Source organism: Eubalaena glacialis, chromosome 5, assembly GCF_028564815.1.
Source record: "Eubalaena glacialis isolate mEubGla1 chromosome 5, mEubGla1.1.hap2.+ XY, whole genome shotgun sequence".
NCBI lineage: Eukaryota > Metazoa > Chordata > Mammalia > Artiodactyla > Balaenidae > Eubalaena > Eubalaena glacialis.
The window spans coordinates 74,091,132-74,115,781 of NC_083720.1; the positions used below are offsets into that span (position 1 = coordinate 74,091,132).

General features: G+C 36.3%; 1 protein-coding gene across 9 annotated transcripts; it reads left to right on the plus strand.

The window, feature by feature from the left end:
- Positions 1-1,001: 1,001 nt before the first annotated feature.
- Positions 1,002-24,310, plus strand: OCIAD1 (OCIA domain containing 1). Of its 9 annotated transcripts, none has more exons than XM_061192255.1 (9): positions 1,002-1,162; positions 2,684-2,746; positions 3,171-3,251; positions 7,646-7,699; positions 14,076-14,123; positions 15,840-15,975; positions 16,882-17,057; positions 21,147-21,299; positions 23,782-24,310. In XM_061192255.1, the coding sequence occupies exons 2-9, from the start codon at positions 2,689-2,691 to the stop codon at positions 23,817-23,819; spliced, it is 744 nt and encodes a 247-aa protein (XP_061048238.1). In that variant the 5' UTR covers positions 1,002-1,162; positions 2,684-2,688; the 3' UTR covers positions 23,820-24,310. The 9 variants fall into 9 exon arrangements, with proteins under 9 accessions (XP_061048238.1, XP_061048234.1, XP_061048237.1 ...); XM_061192251.1 differs by having other exon boundaries at positions 1,089-1,113; XM_061192254.1 differs by lacking the exon at positions 1,002-1,162 and adding an exon at positions 1,199-1,336 and having other exon boundaries at positions 2,667-2,746.
- The last annotated feature ends 340 nt before the right edge of the window (positions 24,311-24,650 follow it).

Sequence of the window (24,650 nt, forward strand, 5' to 3'; positions counted from 1 at the left end):
TTGTGCCAGGAGCAACAGCACACAGGGAACTGTGAGTACAAAGGGCTGCAGGCTGCGTTTCTACAGTGAACACTAAAATAGAAGAAAGTGAGGCTCAAGAGGACAGAGGCCAAGCCATGAAAGGGCCTGATAGTCTGTATGATGGGAGCTATCAAAAGGCGCTAAGGAAGCAACCACAGGATTGGATTTGTGTTTCAGATCCATCACCATAGGCTGTCTCTCTGAAATATGTCTGTGGGAGAATAAATTTGAGGCAGTAAAAAAGATGCAATGAGGATGGTGACAGTGGGGCTAAGAGATAAGGATATCGGAGAGGTTTTTCGGAGTTAATCAAACAAACGGACAGGGACGACTGTTCACTGTTGAATGACCAATAACTTTCAGTATCTGGCTCACGGCAGGCACTCAACAAATATTTGCAGAATGAATGAATGGTGGCTGAGTGCGGCAGCACGGCCTGACCAACAGAAGCCCGGAGACCCGCACTCAAATACAAACTCTTCCATTAATAAAGAACATTGAGCGCTAAAGCCTCGTTTAAGTGTGTTGCTTTAATCCTAACAACCCTATGAGGTAGGTCGTATTTCCATTTTCCAGATGAGAAAAACTTGAGGCTCAGAGAGAGCGAGAACGTACCATGCCTGAGGTTTCTAGAACTAGGGAGAAGCTAGGCTCAAAAGTCAGCCAGCCAGCCAAGTGCGCATGTTTAATAATTACTCGCTACTACTTAGCCTAGAGGCTCAAAGAAATAAATGAACTACGTAAAGCCTAAAAGCAGAGAAAACTAAGAAAAGTCGCTCTCAACAAGCGGATAAAAGGGGCTTCCAGACCGTTCCTGCCAGCCGGTGACTAGAAGATCAAGGCAGCACGTCCCAACTGCCTAAAGCCAAGCCTCCCGCGCGGTGCAGGAAGGGTATGGGGGGGGGGGTGGGGGGCTCCGGTCCGCAGTGGGCGAACGCGCAGCCGCAGTGCAGCTCGTGAGCGCCGCCGGGAGTGGGGGAGGGTGGAGGAACGAACCGAGGAGGACAGCGAAGATTAACAGAGGCCTACGCGTGTATTCCGAAGCTGTTCGCCTTTAGACTCCGCAAGGAGGTCTTGACGTCATTTCCTTCCGTAGGTAGCCAGTGCTTCCGGGTCGCGGTCATTTTGAGCCCGTATCTGGGTGAGTTCTAGGCGGTCGCGTCGTTGACCGCTCCCCACCCCCAACTTCGCTGCGGTCCTGCGCGTTTCCTGCCCCCCCCCTTCCCTCCCCCCGACCCCTCTCGGGTCCCCTCTGGGCCTTCGGCCCCTGGTCGTCCGGGCTCGCCGCGCTGTGGCCCGCCGCTGTCGTCGGGAGGTGGGTGAGGTGACGCAGAAAGCCCCGTTCCGCCCCCCACCTACCCACTCACCACTTCTGCGCGGGCAGCCGCTCCCCTGCACCTTCCGCCATTTTCCCGCCTGCTAGGGTGGGCAGATCGTGATCCTCTGGGTCTCGGGCTCCTGGGTGCCTGTGACCAGGGTTGGTGAGGGAGCGTGTCTGGTGGGTGTGGATGGGAGAAATTCATGGTGACGGATGTGCGTAGGTGTTGCAGGTGGGAGACGCGGTGGGCGGGGGATGGGGTGCAGGAATCGACGGTCTCTTAATGCGTTTTTTTTTCTTTGGGATTAAGAGATTAAAATGATATTGTGTGAAGGGGTCTTGTCAACCCTGGCAGTCTCTCTGTTGGGAGAAGTAAGAGGTTTCCATTGTTTTCTTTTACGTTTGGTTTAGGGTATAAGTAGTTTATTAAGTAGTCTCCATCCATCCATGAATTCATTTACCCTTTCAGATCATGTTTCTTACCGAAGAGATTGGCATGTAGTAGGCCCTCAGTGATGAGTTATTGAGTAAGTGAATTGTGGAAGGGCCGCAGTTGCTATTCTCATCGCGTATGACGTTTCCTGTTTTCATTTACATTGTTTTTAAGATGGGAGTAAACACGATCCTGTGTGAACATTCTGTAAAATGCGTAGCTGTCTAATCTATTGGTCTCTTAAGTTCGGTCGCATGGGTTAGAAATAATGATAAAGTGTATGTTCTTGAAATGCTATGCATTTTTTATATCTTGTATATTTTTCTAGGTGTCTGTTTGTGGAGGGAGGAAAGTTTAGAGGCTACAGAATGTGCTGTTAGCTTCCCACCACAGGGAGAACGATATGACGTCTTTGTTATTTCATTTTTTTGTAGTACTGCTTTGTAGAGGGGGTTTCCTGATGATTATTTCATTTTTTAAAATGGAAGCCCAGAAAAGACTTGGGATTTTTCTTCCTCTATTTGGAGAATTATCCTAATCATTGGGCGTATATTTCTGAGAAAATCCAAACATAGGATAATGTGAAATAAACCAGCCTCCGGAGGAAAAATATGTCTTTTTTAAAAATTGGTAACCTTTTGTTATCTTAACTTGATATAATCAGTTGATAAATACTTATAAGGCATCTTTTCTTTTTCAATTACAGGACCTAGTGACTAATTCTAAAATAGTTAATAGGTCTGTGACTTTTTTATTTAGGTAGCTTTTTAAGTATTTCAGATGTAGTAGTGCTTAGTAAATATTTGTTGATTGGTTGCCATGTAGACTAGTAATTTTACGATGCTATATCTTGATTTACTTTGGCCAATCTCAGTTGTTTCTAATACTTAACAGAAATGTTTTCGATGCAGGAAAGATGAATGGAAGGGCTGATTTTGGAGAGCCGAATGCAGAAGTTCCAAGACCAATTCCCCGTAACTATCAATTAAGTATTTATAATTAGAAGCACTTTTTATGTAGAGAAATTTTCACTGCCTTGAATAACAGTAGCCATGGGGCTGGCTTCAAGGGTGTGTGACCTGTGCAGTTACACAGGGACCCATTAATGATCTACTGTGGCATCTTTAAATTCTTAATAATTTGAACAGAGGGTCCCAAATTTTAATTTTGCTCTGGACCCAGCCCATTTTGTAGGCAGTCCTGACTACATAGCCAGTAGAACAGTAGCACTAATTTTATGTTTGAAGTCAAAATTTGTTAAAAGTTCACAAGGCACATGTTCCATTACTTCATTTAAAAAAAAAAATGGTATACTTTGTTAATGTTTAGACTAAGGTATTTTTAGACTTAGTTTTTCCATGGGTGTTTTAATGTTTGCCAATTTTCCTTGGTGAAAAGACATAGGGGCTGATTACATTCCAACAGAGGAAGAAAGAAGAGTCTTTGCAGAATGCAGTGATGAAAGCTTCTGGTTCAGATGTAAGTTAAATTTTCTAATCAACAAAATTTGACCTTTAGTACCTGAAATTATAATGATTTCACATAGAAAAAATGGGCAGACTTTTGGCATTAGTGTGGTTATTGGTAAAAGAGGTTGATTAAGGAAATAGAGTTGAACACGTTTTATTTCTTTGTTTAAAATTTTTAAATTGAATTGTAGTTGATGTATGATAATATGTTTCAAGTGTACTATGTAGTGGTTTGACATTTGCATATATCATGAAATGATCAGAATTGTGTGCATCTTAAAGTAATAATTTCTAGAACTGTTTCCAAGACACTGAAGTATTTTTGTTGGTAATAGTAATAGCATTTACTGAGTGTACATGGGTTATATAAAAATAACCCAATAAGGTTGATTACTATTACCCTCACTTTACAGATGAAGAAATTGAGGTTTAGAGATGTTAAAGGAGTTACCTAGTGTTCCACAGCTGGTAAGCATGGTGTCCGGACTTGAAGCCAGGTCTGTCTGAAATAAGCTTATGATTTTAACTCTTAAACTTTTAACCATTATACGATAAAGACTGGTTAGTTTCTGTTTTATCGTTGTGAAATGCTGTTACACTACCAGCTCTTGATTTCTAACTAGAGACCATATACATGAGGATTTTATTTTTTAAATACAGAGAATGTTGAAAGCAACACAGAACATAATTTTCCTTTTGAATAGAACCCTGTTGTTGCTTCATGAGGTCACTGCAGTCCTTTCAGGTAAGAAGGTAATTCTAACAAAAAAGCAGGATGGAGGGAGTGACAAGGATCAGTCACCTGGTATTTATGCATACAGTGTGTAAGGTACTGTGCTTGGAAGTCTTTGTCCTAAAGTAGTTTTATGATGTAGTTGAGACAAAGCTAACTCATGAAACACTGAGAAAGATTAAGTGCATAACAGCAATAGGAATTTTAAAAAGAGATAAATTAATTGGAATTGATTTAGCTAAAAAAAAGGCTTTATTAAACAAATGAGACTTAACTAATAGGACTTCAGGCAAATGAAGAATGGTGGAGGAGCATTTAGATGAAAGGGATAGTGAGCAAAGGCAGAGTCTACAATAACTTGATCTCTACTAGAGCCTTGAGGCTGAATGGATTGGAGCAGAGGTCTTTTGTTGGGGGTAGAAAATAAACATAATAGCAAGGAGTTAAAAGTTTGATTCATTATATATGGTAGGTTCTTGGGCCAAGGGGATGATATGTAAATTTTTTGAAGGAACATTAGTTAGCAGTGTGCAGAATGGGTTAGAAGGATGAAAAGGAGTACAACTAGTTGTATCTGCCCAAACATACAGATAATGAAAGAATCTACATAGCAGGCTTAGTTTAATGTGTATTGTATGTTACAGTAGTTCTCCACCTCTGGAATTGCTGAGAAGGTATATGAATTCATATTTGTTTCATGCATCTTTTATTTTGTGAATATTTCATACATGTGTACTACTGGTTTCCGAATGAGACAGTGTAGTGACTTATAAGGGCATAGACTCTGAGGCCTGACTCTCTGGATTCAAATTACAGCTCCATCACATATTAGCTGTGAGATTTTGGAGAAGTTCTTGATGTCTGTATGCCTCAGTTTCCTTATCTGTTAAATGGGGATAATATTAACCTATCTCATGGGATTAATTAATTCAATTTAACTTATTATAAGTGTTAAGCTATTAAATGGCTGTTAGTGCTGTTGTGATTAATGAAATAAAAGTTTCAATTGAAAACAATTATGAGTTTAGAGAAGCATTTTGCTAGTGTAAGAAAAGAGTTAAAGGAATTTTAGGGGTCCTTGTGTTGGATATGAGTGGGACCATGGTCATAATATAAAGTAGCATTTGGTCAGTAGTGTTATTGATTTGCCTAAAGAAACACTATTTAATAGACTCTGGAATGGGAGTCATTGTACAGCGGAAAAGGCCACTGACTTGGGAGTTAGAAGACTTGGATTTTGATCTAAGCTCTACCACAAACTAACCATCTGTGTTGCTTTGAGCAAATGACTTGTTCTTTCTGGATATCAGTTTACTCTGATTAGGATGAAGACTAGATAATCTCTGAAGTCTCTTTGAATTTTACGATTCTCTTTTTCTGTGACAGAATATATGAATTTGAAGGAGACCTTAGTTCTAATCCATTACCCTTTTATAACATGAAGTTAAGAGATTTATGCAAAGACATAGTGGTGAATGGCAGAACTAGTACTTGAATCTCCTTAACCAGACTATTACTCTTTGCATTGTGCCGTCTTGACCTAAGAAGCGAAATGGGGAAAATATTGTCCATTGTAGAGATGGCCAACTAACTCATTGCCTTTTACTTTTATATGATTCATCAGTTCTTCATGTTGCAGTCCTTGAACCAAGCTGAAGGAGAAAAATGATTGCAAATTGTACTGATGCTATAATTTTAAAAGGTTATCCTTTGAAAAACCTTAAATAATAGTATATGAAGGCATTTTAACCAACTAACTATTATTAGATCATTCTCCCAGCAAAGGTAAAATCTGTTAGTATGTAATAGAGCAAGGATTTAAACCTTAGGGTTTCTGCAAATTGTGTCTGATGGCAAAGCTAATGCCCTATTCCCGAGTTATGGATTTTAATCATGAATATTAATAATTCAAATGCTTAATGATTTTGGTTCTTAAATTGCCCATGTACAGTCTAGACCAGGGATGAGCAAACTACGGCCCAAGGGCCAAATCTGTTTTTGTATGGCTATGAGCTAAGAATGGTTTTTACATTTTTAAATATTGAAAAAATCAAAAGAAGATTTCATTACATGTGAAATTCCTGTTTTTGCATCCATAAATAAAGTTTTATTGGAACACAGCTGTGTTCATTTGTTTATGGATTGTCTCAGTGCTTTTGCTTTAAAATGAGTAGTTGGGACAAAGACTGTGTGGCCGACAAAACCTAAAATATTTACTACGTGGCTCTTTACAGAGCATTTCCCAACCCCTAGTCTGAAACTGCACTCTCCAATGTGGCAGCCACATGTAGCTATTTCAGTTTAAAATAATTTACAACAGAAAGGATACAAAGGAAAATCAGCAAAGGGAAAGGAGTGTGGGTGAAATCCAGAGGAGACCAGGCACAAGCTTCTAAGAGTCCTCTCCCAGTGGTGTCACACAGAAAGAACGTGCTAAATTTCTCCAGTTGCATGTTGTAGTAACACACGTGAAGTGTTATCTACCAAGGATTCTCATTAGAGACTTGGCACCCACGGTTTTTATCGGGGTCTCACCACATGGGCACCCTCGGCCTAGCAGGTAACAAAATTCCAGACTCCCAGAAGGAAAGGAAGTGTTCAGTATGAACTGTATTTGTACAAGCAGTTTGGGCAGAGTGAGCCACTTATCATTCAGGTAAAGATTTATATCAGTTTACCAGTCAAGCTCCCAAATATAAGCTAAGGACCAACCTTGAAAGCAGGCCTTTGTAAGGAAAGCAGTTTTAGAGCTGTTATGTTAAATCTTTCCTGCACACTACCTGAAAAACACAGATATAGACTGCTCTCATCATCAAAGAAAATTCTGTTGGGCACTGTGGGTGTAGAAGACTGATTTCTTAAATTATGAGCCTCTTTGAGATTATGATGAGAGCTTTGGATTTTTCACTCTGGGTTAATATGCATATGTATGTCATATTTTCATTTAGTTTCACAGAATTCACTGGTTTAAGAGAAAGAGCATTAGTATTTAAAATATATGCTTTCTAATTCTTGCCCCAATCACCATATGATTTTGGGCAAATAATATGTCTTGTGTATCGGTTCACTCAGTGTAATAAAACTTGAGATCTAGCATCAGACATAATTCTTTGGAATCTGGAATCTGTCATTGAAGTGGCTGTGTGGCCTTGAGCAAATTACTTAACATCTCTAAGCTTCAGTTTCCTTATCTGTAATAATAGTAAATAGTAATAATAATACCTATTTTATAGAGATGCGGTAAAAATTAATGATAATGTACCGAAAGCACTTAGCATGGTACATGGAATTTAGCAGTTTGTAATATGCTTCTTGCTTCCCATATCATTAATTCTTTCCCCCTTTAACTCCAGAAGTAACTTTTGGTCACTATTTCTATGTTGTTTTAATTGATGGTATTAGTGAATGGCTTTTTTAGATCCTAAATCTGGGTGGCTCTTAAATTATACTGTTTAATAATTTGTCATATTTTCTTAAATTTAAAATACGTTTTATATTTCCCTGAGTATATACAGTACAGCTTTGAAAAGTGGAGAAATCCCTTTTAAAGATCTTAATTTTGCAACATAACTTCGTAGCTGGTTTTACTGATATACATTTATCTATCCTAATGAACTCAGACAAAATCTTTTCCTTTTGTTGGTGTTGACAAATTTTTTTCCCCCTTATAGCTGTACCTTTGGCTGCAACAAGTATGTTGATTACTCAAGGATTGATTAGTAAAGGTAAATATTTTAAACTTTGAATTTGTTTAGCACTTTGGATACCATTGTGTTTTTATGTGTTATTTTCCTGATCTTTAGATAAAGGACATATGGTAATGTATCATATTAAAAATTATCACTAAAAAATTACTACAACATCAGAAGAGTTATGTCTCCATGAACCCAGACTCACATATCAAATTTGAGAACTTGATGTCCACTAACTGTAGCACTGTAGCAGCATTAACACTATAAGAGGAAGAAAGTAACTGAAAGCCAGTGGTAGTTTACAGGAAGGCAGAGAGACAAACCTGGTCTAGGTAGACCATCCATACAACTTATCACCTAGGAGCTTATAAGAAATGCAGATTCATGGGCCCCATCTCCGACCTATTGAATCAGAGTCTTTGAGTTAGAGCTCCAGCTGATTCTTGTGTACCAGTTTAAAGACTAGGAGTTCCCTAGCTTCCTCAACCAGCTTTGTCTTATAATAATGGGGGGAGTGAGGGTCCTTCCTTGTCCAAAATTCTATTGGTTTAAATAGTGAAGTTGAGTTTAGATTAGGTATTAAATGTATCAGTCTCTACATCTTTAAATTTAGTAGTGTAAGCGGTAGAAATATTCATTACATTTATTTTGTAATAAATAAGTTACAAATTTATGGGAATTAGAAGGTATTTCAGAAAAGGATGGTTACCTTAGGATGGCCTTTATATATCCTAGAAAACTGTTCTTTAAATTAACTAGCTCCTCCTAAAATGTTACTAAGATAGGAAGTTTCGCCTTTTCATATTAGCAGTATGAAGTACTTAGACAGTAGTATTGACACAACTAGTTGAGAAAAAGTAGTTTTGGAGGAAATGGGAGGATTTTTTGAGGTAAAATTTTGTTTTTGTTTGGAGAATTCCCAAAGAACCTCATTACAATGTGCTACCGTGACAGGAATTTTTAAAAGGCAAACAAATCAAGATATATACTCTTATTTATATATATACTCTTACTTGTCTTTTAGGACTAACTTGTTTTATAGACTAGAATTGTTTCTATAGTGTGAAACAGACATTTTATTCAGATTACTTTTTTTTTTTGGCTGCGTCGGGTCTTCGTTGCTACACGTGGCTTTCTCTAGCTGCGGCGAGCGGGGGCTACTCTTCGTTGTGGTGCGCGGGCTTCTCATTGCAACTTCTTTTGTTGCAGAACACAGGCTCTAGGCGCGCAGGCTCAGTAGTTGTGGCACCCGGCGTTCAGTAGTTGTGGCTCGTGGGCTCTAGAGCGTGGGCTTAGTGGTTGTGGCGCACGGGCTCAGTAGTTGTGGTGCACGGGCTCAGTTGCTCCACAGCATGTGGGATCTTCCCGGACCAGGGCTCGAACCTGTGTCCCCTGCACTGGCAGGCGGATTCTTAACCACTGTGCCACCAGGGGAGTCCCTAGTCACATTACTTTTAAGGAAAAACTTAGGACTGGAGAAATTGTAGTGTCTGTTATTGTACTGCCCATTTTATTTATCTTAGTCTTGTCAGTCATTAATGATTGGAGCTAGACCTGGGGGCGGGGGTGGATTATACAAAAGAAATTAAGAGCTGCTAGTGGTTCATGTGAGGAAACAATGTGAATACAATGTTGAAGCAAATGGAGAATGTAATTTAAATATTTAATAAGCTTCTAAGTTTTGTGGTAGAGACTCCAAGAGCTGTAGGTTTTCAAAGAAGATCTCTGCAGAGGTACTGTAATGAAGGAAAATTTCTTGAAAGAAGTGGGTTTTGAAGATGGGCAGGATTTAGATTAAAAGAGATGGAAGAATATCTCGGGAAGGAGGGACCTGGTTATCAGAATAATAAGCATGACTATTTGGGTGGACAGTCAGGAGACTGACATGGCTAGAGTGGCAAAGTCATGCAGGGAGGAATGAAAACGTATAGCTAAGGTAGAACCAGGAGAAATGGTAATTTTGAAAAGGTTACAAAGAAGAGAAAATTTTGGAACTTTGGGGCTTACGTAGAGTAGGAGACTTTGGACAGCTTGAAGGTAAGGCAGAAGCAGTAAAAATTGGAAGGGTCAGATTGTACCTAGTCACTTAGACCTTATATCTTCAACAATAAAATCATACCATTGCTGGGTTTTTTCCCTGGCTTGGGAATGCCTTGCTCCTACATGTAGCTAGTTATACACACAACCAATCCAGAGAAATTCCCTTTTTCTAGTTACACACACATCTTTTTTTTTTTTTTTTTAAGTACATCTTTATTGGAGTATAACTGCTTCACATGAATCCTACTGAAAATATCAGGACCTAGTACTGAGGTGACACATTATTCTGTCAAGAGCCAAAATCCTCTTGGACTCCTAGTCACCATCTGGTGATTATTTGACTTGACATCAATGGTGATCTATGCCTCTGATTTCATTTGCAAAAGTCACGCCATGAGCAACAACAGTGATCAACATCTTTCTCTGTAATTGTTCATAGTGACTGAGCCTGGAGCCTTTCAGTTGAATTTCTAATCCATTTTTTGGAAAGGATAAATTGTTGAAAATGACGTAACCTGATGTGTGGAATAACATTTTCTATTCAGCGTGTCACATGTTACCTTTATATTTTTGTCAGGGTTGTTTTGTTGTTGGGGTGTTGATACTTTGAGTAAAAAACACAGAAAAGAATATTGAGTAATAGGTCACTCATGTAACTATCTCCCAGAATTAAGGGCTTTCAGTATTGTTGAAACTGTACTGGGTTCTTGTTTTCTGGGGGGTGAGGTGTTTTCATTAAGAAGTCAATCTCAAAAAAAAAAAAAAAATTGAGAGAGACTTCAGAAAAGGAGTTCAGAATCCACCAAAACAATTTGCATTTAATCAAAACGCCTAACATTTTGTGTATGATTTTATCCACAGGGTCATACTCTACGTAGTCTTAGCTATTCCCACTCTACTCATTCCTTTTCTGTCAAAACACTTAAACATGCTCAGGTCATTTCTAACTTGACAACATAAAAAAGAAAAATTTTCTTTTATATCCCTTTACAGTTGCTCCTAGATGTCTTGCATTTGAAGCCAGACTTCATGAATGAGCACTTCACTTTTTTTTTTTTTAATTTATTTATTTTATTTATTTATTTTTGGCTGCGTTGGGTCTTCGTTGCTGCGTGCGGGCTTTCTCTAGTTGCAGCGAGCGGGGGCTACTCTTCGTTGCGGTGCGCGGGCTTCTCATTGCAGTGGCTTCTCTTGTTGCGGAGCACGGGCTCTAGGGCACGCAGGCTCAGTAGTTGTGGCTCGCAGGCTCTAGAGCGCAGGCTCAGTGTGGCACATGGCCTTAGTTGCTCCGAGGCATGTGGGATCTTCCCGGACTAGGGATTGAACCCACGTCCCCTGCATTGGCAGGCAGATTCTTAACGACTGCGCCACCAGGGAAGTCCCGAGCACTTCAGTTTTTATTTCTTTAAACCCATTTCTCCATAAATTAATTCCTCCATTTTCCCTATGTCTGAATGGCATCACTCTCCATCCAGGAAACTGAGACATTATTTTTCACTTCTGTCCTTTACCTGCTTTGTCCAACAAATGTCCATTCTCTAGTACAGCTCTTAAATATTTCTGTAAACTGTCTCCATCTGCACTCCCGTTGTAGTTAATGCAACCATTTGTTGCCAAGAGTATTATATTAGCTTCAATAAATGTATTTGCCTCCATTCTTGCTACTTCCCTTTAGAATATGGGCTGTCTCTGGCACCTGACAGAGGGCATAGTGCACGTAGTAGACACTCAAATACAGGAATACCTCATTTTATTGAGCTTCACAGATACTGTGTTTTTTACAAATTGAAGGTTTGTGACAACCTTCACTGAGCAAGTCTTATCGACACCATTTTTCCAACAGCATCTGTTCACTTCTGTGTCTCTTTGTCACATTTTGGTAATTCTTGCAACATTTCAAACTTTTTCATTATATTTGTCATGGTGATCTGTATCAGTGACCTTTGATGTGACTATTGCAAAAAGATTACAGCTTGTTGAAGGCTTAGATGATGGTTAGCATTTATAAACACAAAGTATTTTTTAATTAAGGTATGTACATTGTTTTATAGACAATACTGTTGCACATTTAATAGTATAGTGTAAACATAAATTTTATATGTGCTGGGAAACCCAAAAATTTATGTGATTTGCTGTATTGCAATATTTGCTTTATTGTAGTGGTCTGGAACTCAACCTGCAATATCTTCGACTTATGCCTGTATTTGAGTGGATGAATAGCAACCATCACACCGTATTCTTTCTGTCTTCATTTGCTCTCTAGACTGTAAACTGTGAGGGTAAAGAGAGTGTCTTGTTTACTGTTATATTCCTACTTCCTAGGGTATAGTGCTTGTGTGTTGTTAAGTGGTCTGTAGCTATTTGGTGACAGAATAAAAGAACGACTTTTTTGTATAAATGTAGATATTGTTACCATCCCCCCTTTTCTTCTCATCATCTCCGTTCATTTATACAATGAAGGAACTGAGGCTAACAGCATAAATCTGTTGTCTGTTTTTTATATAAAATTAAATCATAAAATTATATATACATGATGACAATCTTTTGTGTACCTTCTTTCAACATGGTGAGATTCATCCAGTAGTATGCTAAAACTGGCTTGTACCAGCTCTGGAGAGCTGATTATTAAAATTTCAGGAACTTGGCAAGCCAATTTTTAAACCATTGGTAGCTTGAAATTGGTCATGGGGCAAGTATTTACATCACAGAAATCGAATAACATTACAAATCAGGGCCTTTTATTTGGAGAGCTGGTTTACCAGCACATCACTGGATTCATCCACATTGTTGCATGTAGTTGTAAATTATATATTCTCATTGCATATAGTTTTCTGCTGTGTGAATATGTCATAGCAGTTTATCCATCCTTTTGTATATTGATGATAGTGTAGTTTCTAGTTTTGATACGTTTCCCTCGTACAGATATGTGGTTGACCCAGCACTATATATATATATATTTTTTTAAACATCTTTATTGGAGTATAATTGCTTTACAATGGTGTGTTAGTTTCTGCTTTATAACAAAGTGAATCAGTTATACATATACACATGTCCCCATATCTCTTCCCTCTTGCATCTCCCTCCCTCCCACCCTCCCTATCCCACCCCTCTAGGTGGTCACAAAGCACTGAGCTGATCTCCCTGTGCTATGCGGCTGCTTCCCACTAGCTATCTATTTTACATTTGGTAGTGTATATATGTCCATGCCACTCTCTCACCCTGTCACATCTCACCCCTCCCCCTCCCCATATCCTCAAGTCCATTCTCTAGTAGGTCTGTGTCTTTATTCCCGTCTTGCCACTAGGTTCTCCATGACCTTTTTTTTTTGACCCAGCACTATATTTTGAAGACTAATTTTTGTTCACTGCAGTGCAGTGTTACCTCTGTCATAAATCAAGTGACTGTGTGTGTGGATCTGTTTCTAGACTCTTCTGATTTTGATTAGTTTATCTGTTCTTATACTTATAACACACTGTCTTAATTACTATAGCTTTGTCATAGATATTGATATTTGGTGGTAGTCAGTTCTCCGTTATGTTCTTCAATATTGCCTTGGTTTTTCTTGACCCTTTGTGTTTCCACATGAATTTTAGAATAAGCTTTTCAATTTGGGGAAAAACTTTCTTTGATTTTAATTGGGATTGCATTGAATTTATAGGTGAGTTTGTGGAGAATTACCATCTTTACAATATTTAATCTTTCAGTTCATGAACATGGTGTGTTTCTCCATTTACTTAGCTTTCATTTCTCTCAGTAAATTTTGTAGTTTTCAAGATCTTTCATGTTTTTCATTAGATTTGTTCCTGGGGCTTTGATGTTTTTTGGTGCTATAATAAATTGTTTTTTAAAATATTGGGGGTTTTGTTTGTTCCCGGTATATAGTGGATTTTTTCATTTTAGTTTTATTTTGTATATTGACCTTGTATCAAGTGATCTTGCTAAATTCACCTATTCTAATAGAGTCTTTTGATTTCTTCATATTTCTCTTGATGTTGAATTCTCTTTTAAGTAGCTTCAGACTTCTTTGGTGTTATGGAAAGAGCTAATGTTATCAGATGTTTAAAGATCATCTGTACTGATCTTTCCTTGTATCTTTGTGGGTTGCTCAAAGATGCTGAGAAATAGATACATCTTACTTTATATTGCACTGCTAAACTTATTGCTACTTTTGTCTCACATTATGAAAGACCAGATAATGACTAGCAGAAGTAGTTTCTTTGTATTTTTTACCATAATTTCTGTGCCATTCTTTTTTATACTTAGCATAAACTTGGCATAAAGCTTTTCTTTTACCTCAATAAAAGATAAAACGTCTTAATTATGTAAATAGAACAGTGTTACTCAGAAATATTTACTGTTTTATCTTTAGGAATCCTTTCAAGTCATCCCAAATATGGTTCCATCCCTAAACTTATATGTAAGTATGAACAATACTAGTTCTCTTAGCTTTTCTACCTAAGTAAAATAACTAGCTTTTATCAAATGTTTTGTGTTACTAATAACAGTTATTTGGTTATTTGTTTTGACAAATCATTTTGTTTAAGCTTTTCATCAAATGCACTACTTGGGCATTTTATTGTTAGCATTAAAAATCATGAGCTACTTGAAAGAGGCTTTTTTTTTCTCTTTTTATAATGCAATAGGACTATTAATTTTAAATTATTTTGTTAAATATATTATTTAAATTATATTAAAGATATAATTTAAATTATATAATTAAAGATACAATATTTGAAAGTAAGTTCTCTTGGTCTGTGAGGAAAGAAAGTTGTCCAGCTATTCTGATTAATCAAAATAAAGTGTATTTTAAAATTAAGCGTAATTTTTTAAAACCTCTTTAATTTACAATCAGTAAATAAACATAACTTACATTTATAAGCATAGCTTCTTTACATTTTATAATATGGTTGATAGAAAAGATACTAAATTGCCCTGAAAAAGAGTACCTGAGGCTTTCTATGAATCTTTCTAGGGTAGTCTCTATTGAATAAAGATGCAACAGTAGCCATATTTAGGTACACTTCATAATATATTATTTTAAGGCATTTGTTGCACGTGATTTAAAAAATAATCTTATAAAATTAGCTGGGCAAATGGTGTGATTCCCATTTTATAAGGAATGAAATGACCTAAATCCCTGTGACCAGGCTAGAACTGTGTTGGGTTTTTTTTTTGTTTTTTTTAAAATTTATTTATTTATTTATTTATTTATTATTTTTGGCTGTGTTGGGTCTCCGTTTCTGTGCGAGGGCCTTCTCTAGCTGCGGCGAGTGGGGGCCACTCTTCATCGCTGTGCGCGGGCTTCTCACTGTCGCAGCCTCTCTTGCTGTGGAGCACAGGCTCCAGACGCGCAGGCTCAGCAGCCGTGGCTCACGGGCCCAGCCGCTCCGTGGCACGCGGGACCTTCCCAGACCAGGGATCGAACCCGTGTCCCCTGCATTGGCAGGCAGACTCTCAACCACTGCGCCACCAGGGAAGCCCCGAACTGTTATGTTTTGATTCCTCATTCCATTATACTGTTACCACATTTTTCCTATCTGTATTAATGAAGTAATTAGTAAAGTAGAATTTATCTTATAGCAGCTTTATTTTAACTTATTTTATTTTGTGAAAGTGAATTATATCTACCGAATCTTTCTGTGAACTCTGAATGTGATTTAATATGGTACTTTTACCATTATTTCAGGAAATCCCAGTTTTTCCACACCAAAGACATATTTAGAACCACATTTTTGTTTTGTTTTGTTTTTTTAATTTTTATTTATTTATTTATTTATTTTTGGCTGTGTTGGGTCTTCGTTCTGTGCGAGGGCTTTCTCTAGTTGCGGCAAACGGGGGCCACTCTTCATCGCGGTGCGCGGGCCTCTCATTATCGCGGTCTCTCTTGTTGCGGAGCACAGGCTCCAGATGCGCAGGCTCAGTAGTTGTGGCTCACGGGCCTAGTTGCTCTGTGGCATGTGGGATCCTCCCAGACCAGGGCTCGAACCAGTGTCCCCTGCATTGGTAGGCAGATTCTCAACCACTGCACCACCAGGGAAGCCCAAGAACCACGTTTTTTAAAATGTTCTTTTAGAAAAGGTTTTTGTCTAAAGAGGCATATTGAGTTACACTTTTTGTTTATTTTTACTAAAAGTTGCTTGCATCATGGGATACTTTGCTGGAAAGCTTTCCTATGTGAAAACTTGCCAAGAGAAGTTCAAGAATCTTGAGAATTCCCCTCTTGGAGAAGCTTTACGATCAGGACAGACACGACGATCTTCACCAACTGGGTAGGCCATTCAGATCTTATTAAAGGTTTTTCATTTTAGGTAAAAAATTATAACTAGATGTTGCCGTAATTGAGGGCATGAAACATGGCCTAACTGAAGGAACATTTGAAACTTGCCATTTTGCTGCAAGCTAAAGCTAATTTTGTTTTCAAAAATAGAACAAGATTTGTTTACTTTTGTTTTAAATACAGAGTTGCATCCTACTGGGAGTTCATGTCCCAGAATGAGAGATTTTAATTTGTCAAACACGTTTGGTTACTATACTTTGACTTTTTTTTTTTTTTTTTTGAATTCTCAAATATTATCAATCCCATCTCTTAACAGATTTCAGCTTTGTAATCCTTCGGTTGTTTAAAATTGTAGGGAAATTGTGTAAGTATAGATAAATGAATCTGTCTGTCTTGATAGGTAGGTAAATAAATAATAAGGTAGTTAAGTAGATTTGGTAGATTGTCCTATCATAAATGGCAAGCAGCATAAATCCCATGAAAGCTAGTATTACTTACATCTACTTCAGCAAAATAGTGTTTATATGGACTGCTACCTGTGGAAGTAACTTCCCAATTAATGTGGGAAATGGACATATTTTCTGATCTGAAGTACTTTTTCTTTCCAAGAACTTTAAACACATTAAAATGATGTCTAAAGCCTAATAGTTAGAAAATTGGATATATATTTTCTCTTCTCTATAGTAAGAGTGACAATTTTTAAGTTGTATAAGTGGATCAGAAGATATTTTTAATGTTTTTGTGGCAGAAACAGACTTTATTTTACTGTTTTAAATAACTATGTTAAAATTATATGATTCCTTTAGAAAATGACTAGTTTTCATACCTTAACACAGTTCTTTAGATAAGGTATAGACAATAACCCGTGTTTTTTATACAGTATGATTTTCTTTTACAGGCACTATTCTCAGAAGTCAAAATATGACTCAGATGTGAGTGGTCATTCATCTTTTGTGACATCCTCAGAAGCAGACAACATAGAAAAAGAGACGCTTCCTCATTATGAGCCAATTCCATTCAGTGCTTCTATGAATGAATCTACTCCCACTGGTATTACTGATCATATTGCCCAAGGTAGAAACTTCTCTTGAAATGAATTTCAGCATTTTATGGTCCAACGTATGTATAAACTTTATTTGATGACCTTTTCTGCTGGATATCACCTATATGTTCCACCATCAGCCTAAACTCAGCATGTTTGTTTGCTCTTTTGTTCATTTGAATTCATTTTTCCTTCATTCAACATTTTTTGAGGCCAAATAGGTATCAGGCACTCTGCTAGGTATGGAAATAAAGATGAATAAGACCTAGTTCTTGGCCCTGAGAAACTCTCTGTCTGCTGGAAGATATAGAAATATAAGGATAAATTAGTAATATGTTCCATTTATGGAAAATACTAACCGCGTTTAGTGAAATAGCAAAGAAGAAATGATAAACTGTGCCACAGAGAGGCTTTAAAAATGTTACACTTGGTAGTGTGGTCTTAAAGGCCACCTTAGCTTCTTTGTAATATGAGAAAAATAATAATTACCTGCCTAACAGAACTGTTGTCAAGTGAGAAAATCCATGTGAAAGTGCTTTGTGAAGTTTGTGTAAATACTAGTTTTGAAGATCACATAATGTTAAGTGAAACAGCATCACCTTTGGATTAAGGCCTGGATATGAATTACTGACATTTGCTAGCTATTGTAACTTTAGGCAAGTAACTTGTAATTTGTGACCCCTGCAGTTTCCTGATCTCTTGAATGGAGATGATAATACCCTTCTTAAAGAACTTTGGGAATGAGATGAAATACAGAAATCAGAAGTAATGCCTGGAAAGTAATAGGCTCTCAACAAATGTTTGCTAGCTTGCTTGCTTTCTTGCTTCCTTCCTTGCTTGCTTTCTTCAGTCTAATTTGCAGTGAAAGATGAATTAAAAACAGAAAGTACAAGTTTACAGTTCCTTACCTAAAATCCTAAAATCCAAAATGCTTTTTAAAAAAACAGGTTTTTAAATAATTAAATTAGTGATAAAAATCTGACCTGAACTCATTTGAAGCCCTGACCTAAACGGATATAACTCTATTGATAATGTTTATTTATCTTAATACGATTTTTTTCTAGATTTTGTTGTAGAAATACTGTGTTTGCTTATTCATTGCTACTTCAGTGGACATTAAGTGATAAGGGATATATATGGTAATGTTTTTCTAAAATCTGAGAAACTCTGAATTTTGAAGCATTTCTGACTCTGAGGGTTTGGGAGAAGGGATTGTGGACCTCATAGAGTATTTGAAAACGTGTACTTTGAAATAAGTACAATCAGCCAGTAACTATGGGGAATAAACAAGGTTAAAGGAACATTTGGGTGTTCGTTTCTTTTGTTTAAGACAGGAGAGATTTGATTCTATATGTAGGTTAAAAGGAGGGAGGGGGTATAGTGGAAAGAGAGGCATTGGTTATAGGTCAGGTAAGGTTCCAGATGATGTGGAAAGGGTTCTAGGTAGGTCAGGGTATAAAGTAGCCATTAGCTATAAGAGGCTGTTTAAATTAATTAAAATCAAATCAAATTGAAAATTCATCAGTTCCTCAGTTGCTTTGGTAGCATTTCAATTGCTCAGGAGCCGTATGTGCTAATGGCTACTGTGTTGGACTGCACAGATATAGATATAGAATATTCTCATCATTATAGAAAATTGTATTGGACAGTGCTGCTTTTAGAGCAAGAGTCCGGGTTGGTGAGGGGGGTATTAACTGAAGAGACAGGACAGAATGGAAGTTAAGATAATTAAAGAGATTCTTAAGTGGATGAAAGTTGTTGATAGTCTCTTAATCCTCAACTAACTTTTTTTTTTTTTCCTGAATGGTTGGAAACAAAGACATCTGATTAGTCAGAAAGGGAAGGAGGTAGGCAGCTTAGGAAGAATGGTTAAAGACATTATTTTATCTCCAGAGTCAGCTGTCCTTGTCCCTCACTGCATCTTCCATTTCCCCAGTCTCCCAAGTTCAAATCCATTCTACTTCTGTTCTATCCATGCACCAACTCTTTCCTTGCTATGTCTTGCATCCTTCCTTGCATTTGCATTAGAAAATTTCATTCCACATTACATAATTTCTTTGCCAAATGAAAACAGACAAAAAGGCCTTTGGTATCTGCCCACAGACTACAGCAAGGCCCAAATTTTAATATATTTTAAGTCCTCCACTGCAGCCATCCATCCGTGCATGCTCTGCTACTCTGACCCCCCTTGTTTAACTCAAGATTGCCACTCTTAGTTCCCCACATGGGCCCACAGTGGCCTCCTTTGCTTTGCCCCAACTGCAGTCCTCCCTTAAATTAACCAGGACATCCTCGCTTTTTGTTTAAGCCCTATTTGTCCTCTGCTTTCTCTTACCAGGAATTGAAAGAGTTATTAATCTTTCAAAGCAGAAAGCATTCTTTCATAGTTGCTATGAGACTTACTATAGGTAGTGTGTTACAGGTAGATTTAAATCAACGCTTTTTTACATTTTCCTGTTCCTTCCAGCTCTTTACAGTAAATCATGCTCCCTACACCATGCAAGATATTTTCATTTGGCTTTTATAAGTGGAAAAAATTCTTCCTAATCTTCTATCTAATTTATGTTTTCATTATTTGTCACAGAATTTCAGAACAATGAAATATTTTTCTTTTTGGTAAGAAAAAGTATTAGACCTGGAAGGAACTTTAGTGATAGATCATCTAGTTCAAACTTCCATATTTCACAATTGAGAAAACCAAGACTCAAAGAAGCTTAGTGATTTGCCCAAGGACATTCATTAAATGTCGGCAGAGTGGGAATGAGAACCTAGAATTCCTCACTACTAATCTAGTATATACTGTTCCCTTCAGAATTTAAAAAATATCATTTATGGTGAAGGGAAATGAGTTAAATAATTACTTATTACTAATGAAATGCAAAGTGCTTTTAAACCCGGTATACAGTTTTAATACTTTTCTTTTTTAGCAAGAAAAATATGGTTTTCAACCATGCTGTATAATATTAGAACTAATTAGACATTTAAATCCTCTGTGCTTTGTATCAGTGCAAGTATATTTTGTAGTAAAATAAAAGATTGTAGATGAATGCATTCAGTGTATAGTTATGTTGCTTTGAAAATTGTGATTATTCACTGGGACCTTACCATTGAGTTGCACAATAGTACCACTTACAAAAACTGTTTTTTAAAAAATTATTTTACTTCATATGGTTATATTTTTAAAATGATAGGTACAATTTCTGTCTCATTAAAAACCTCTGGAAAATATTACTTTTGGAGTGGTCTGTTAGATTTTGTAAGTTAAGTAGTTCACTGAATGTTATGTTAGCATTAGTTAATTTCTTTAAAAATGTTTATATGGCCTTCCTTGCTGACTGTCTATTTTATAAACTATGTTCAATATTTGGTCCTGTCAACCATTATTAAGAATAACCATTTCTTTATTTTTGTATCAGTGTTTGACTCTTGATAATACATAATCATACTTTGATTTTCTTTGGGAGAGATAAAGAATAAATGCTGGTTCTCCAGGTAAAAGTTGCCACTTTTTTCTGCCTCAGTATTGCATCCATTAGACCTGAATATGAAAATGATGCATACTCTGATTAAAGGCTATGTAATACTTTTCAATAGCTATTTTCAAGTGTTTTTATTTAAATATAAAGAGGGTAAGATAAATATCTTTTTAATAACTGGAGTTGTTTGCATATATGGACTCTGGATACAGGAACATTTAACTATGGAAATATTACTAAATAAAATCTATACTATGTCAAGTTTTGTTCAATTGTCACTAGTAGAATGTATTTCTCTTTACTTATATAAGCTGTATGAATAACTTCCCAGTTTACAACACTGGCATTTTAATGAGTGAATTGTGCTGGTTTATATTATATCCATTCTTCTTCTGGCCATGGTTAGTTTTAATTTTTTTTTTATATTTTAAATTTTAGAAATAACAGCTTGAAAGTATAAGAGGAAGTAGATTTTAGTTTTATAATTACCTTGGGGAAAATACAGTACCTTTGGAATGCTGGTAATAATTTGATCCTTTGTTTTACTTTATTTTTTTTGTAGGTAAGGAGCATTTGTAAAATTTAGCTGCTTTTGGATTTATTCACATCCTTTTATCACCATTTATTAACTGTTTGTTGTTTTAGGACCTGATCCCAACATTGAAGAAAGTCCTAAAAGAAAAAATATAACATATGAGGAATTAAGGAATAAGAACAGAGAGTCATATGAAGTTACTTTAACACATAAGACTGACCCCTCAGTCAGGCCTATGCAGGAAAGAATGCCAAAAAAAGAAGGTATGATAGTCTAGTCTGAATCACTTTACGCTTTAGGATTGGAAACTGCAGCATTAGTTAAAAACTTTAATTATACTAACGTGTGATTTAATGCCTCAAGCAATTAACCAAAATAACATTTTTTTTTTTAGAGAATAGCTACTTAACAGTTATTAGGTCTTCCTTTTTTCAAGTATTCCAAAGGCCATTTTGTGTTAGAAAATAATGAAGTCCAAATAGTAGTATAACTTAAGACGGTAAGACTAGTTTTGTAATACAGTGTAGAAATTATACAGACATTTGACTATTTTCCCTTATAAGAGGCCACCTTGGGAACTGATACCATTTTTCAAATGATGCATCTATTGCATAAAACCAGACCTGGTGACCTAGTGGCTATAATGCCACTTGTGGCAGAACCACAGAGTCCTGATTGAGTAATAAAATGATTTTCTTATATAAAATCTATGAAGTCAAGATAGAGTTATATGCCTTACAAACCAGCTTTTAGGGCATTTCCAAAAAATGAGTTTGACTTTTTTTAACAGTACTTTTACTCTATAATTAATTAATATATACAGATTTTTTAAATGACAGTTTCTTTTAAGTCCTTTTGGAACAGCTGTGCATTACCCAAAGTAAATTTTCTGATACCAAAAATTTACCGCTAACAGAAGAGGTCATTTTGAATAGGGGTTTGAAGCTGTTTCAATATAGAATTTTATGATGTCTTTCTTGAGGAATTTTAGAGGATGTATCATTGTTTCAAGGTTTTCTATTTACTACTTTAAAAATCGAAGGAGGGAATAGGTACCTTCTTGAGAGTCAGTATGCCACAGAGAATGCAAAAATACATAAAAATCCTTAGTATTTTTTATTATGATCGTTCCTTTAGAGCCAGTTTTATTTCTAATTGTTAGTAGTTGTTTCATTTAGAATTCTGTTTTATAACAATGATCCACCTCTGTCATGTTATTGATGTTTTTTACACCTTTAAAATAGATTTGTAATCAATAATACTTGTTAATGTTTGTCATATAAAATTTAATGTAAACCTTTTGCATTCAGTGGTCATTACTCTGTAATATGTAAAGACTTACCAGTACTCTGTTCTGCTAATTAATTTGAGGATTTAGACTGTAAGCTCCATGAGGGCAGGCAGTTAGTAGTTTTCTCATTTTTGTAACCATTGCTATTGTATGTCAAGGCTAAGAAAAGGGAATATGGTAGATGTGTGGCATTCGTTGAATTTGGACATTTGTGGTTTTGGCTGTGAACAGTCTTATTAAAGTTCTGTTATGTGACACAGTAAAGTGAAAGAATTTTTCTTTGTAAAAAGAAAGTTGATTTTTTTTTTTTTTGGCACTTTATATAGTTTAAAGAAAAAACAGTTATGAAACACTTTGTGATTTTCTAGGATGTTCTGTTTTAGAATCTAGACAGAAATTTGACAGTACAATGTAGATTCACTAGGTCAGAAAGTGTCACTTAAAAGTTTTCAGCTTCAGTTTATGTGGATTATATTTATTGGTATTTACCTAATTAGAAATTATGGCAGAAATTTTAAATACCTAAGCATATTTTCAGTTAGCTGTCAGAGCAGTGATGTCACCACACATCATGTAGCTTCATGAGAATTCTGCCAGAAGCTCTGCGTTATACACATGAGGGAAGGAAAGCAAGGGGAAAAGGCAAAATATGAGGGGAAAGTTTATATAACGTCTTGGTATAATAACGAAATAGTTTTGACTTCATAGACTTACTGAAAGAGTCTTGGGGAAGGGGTCCCTAGTTATATTTTGATAACTGCTTCTTTACATTGTTATGAATACTTCTGAAGTTATAATTCACAGGTGAAGGCTATGTAGAAGAGAGGCTAAAAGTAAAAGAGTAGAAAAGACAGAAAAACGTGTTTCAAAATATAATTTCATATAAAATGCAAGAATATTGGAGAGCATTTCCTTCTTGTACTGGTATTACAGCTCCTGGGAGAGATTAAATTAATCAAATCTGACCATTTCTATTATATTTTTGTGAAAAACAACATTCAAATGTTTATCATTGTTGTTATTTTTCATTTGCTGGTAACTTTTTTGTATGTGCTATAATATATACCACACTCACTTAGGCGGTAAAGTTGTACAGGCACCCAGGCTTTGGACCTAAACATAACTGTGTCCAAATTTCGGTTCTACCTGTTTGATTAAGCTTGTACCTTGGGCAAGTTACTAATCTGTTTTCCTTAGAATGGGGATTGTGTTTTCTTTATAAGGTTGTTATGCAGATCTAATATGTATGTAAAGGTCTTGATACAGTGCATTAGAATTTATGTCTAACCTCCAGTTCACAAAAGTCTGGCCAGCCCCTTTTTATAATTACAGTTTGACTCTCATGTGCATTTATTCAAATCAGAGAGAAACATAACTAAATCATAATAATAGCAAACAAAATAGTGCCTTTTATTACTATTTGGAATCATCAATTATTTGTGCTTTTTTCCTAGTCAAAGTAAACAAATATGGAGATACTTGGGATGAGTGAAAAATTGCATCATTGGACCTACTGAAGGAGTTTCAATATCCAGCTTCATCTAGGTGGTCATGAACATCTGCATGCTTTGAGCTCAGCAGCAGTCTTCATAAACACATTTAAAACTAGAACCTGGGTTTTTGTGGTTTGGCTTATGAAGATGATGTCTTTAAAAACTTACATTTTAATGTTCATATTGTGTGAGTGTATTCATTTGGGGGAACTCTTTGAATGATGGTAGTATACCATGATTGTACACAGTTTGTGAAATTGTATTAAGTTAACAGGGCAAGGATGCTCTGTTATAAAACTATCCAGAGAGTGTAATGCTCTAGAATCACTGTATCTGGAAATAAATGAAATCTGCATGTTGAATTGGGGGGGGGGGAGCAAACATAATTTTAAGTGTTAAACTTTACATCAGAAATTATTAAAAAGCCTTACTCCAGTGTTTGCTGTATTCTCTTTATGGTAAATAAAACATAAAGGAACATGCATCTTCATTGATTTTATGGTTTTATTGTTTGCAGTCTTCTTTAAGTACAATTATAAGTAAGTGGTGTTTTGTAGGGATAGAAAATAGTCATCTGAATATTTAATGATATGACGAATGTGACTCAGGTAAATAAAGCAGCATACAGTGAATAGCTCAATGCCTTAAAAAAGCAGTGTTTGAAAAATTTGCAAATTCCAGGGGAGTAAAAATTTGGTATACTTTCTTCATTATTAACCTAATATTTCTGGTTCAGATGAATGGAAAATGAAATTGTGGTTTCATCTAAATTATACTTACTCGTATTACATTTCTACCAGAAACATAGTGTTTCAGTTAGTTACTGCTGC

Bases quoted from the DNA above. Each gene is read 5' to 3' on its own strand.
- OCIAD1 (XM_061192255.1), top strand. From the start codon at position 2,689: ATGAATGGAAGGGCTGATTTTGGAGAGCCGAATGCAGAAGTTCCAAGA. The intron at 2,747-3,170 runs GTAACTATCAAT...CTTGGTGAAAAG, and splicing joins AGTTCCAAGACCAATTCCCC to ACATAGGGGCTGATTACATT. The intron at 21,300-23,781 runs GTATGATAGTCT...CTTTTTTCCTAG, and splicing joins AAGAATGCCAAAAAAAGAAG to TCAAAGTAAACAAATATGGA.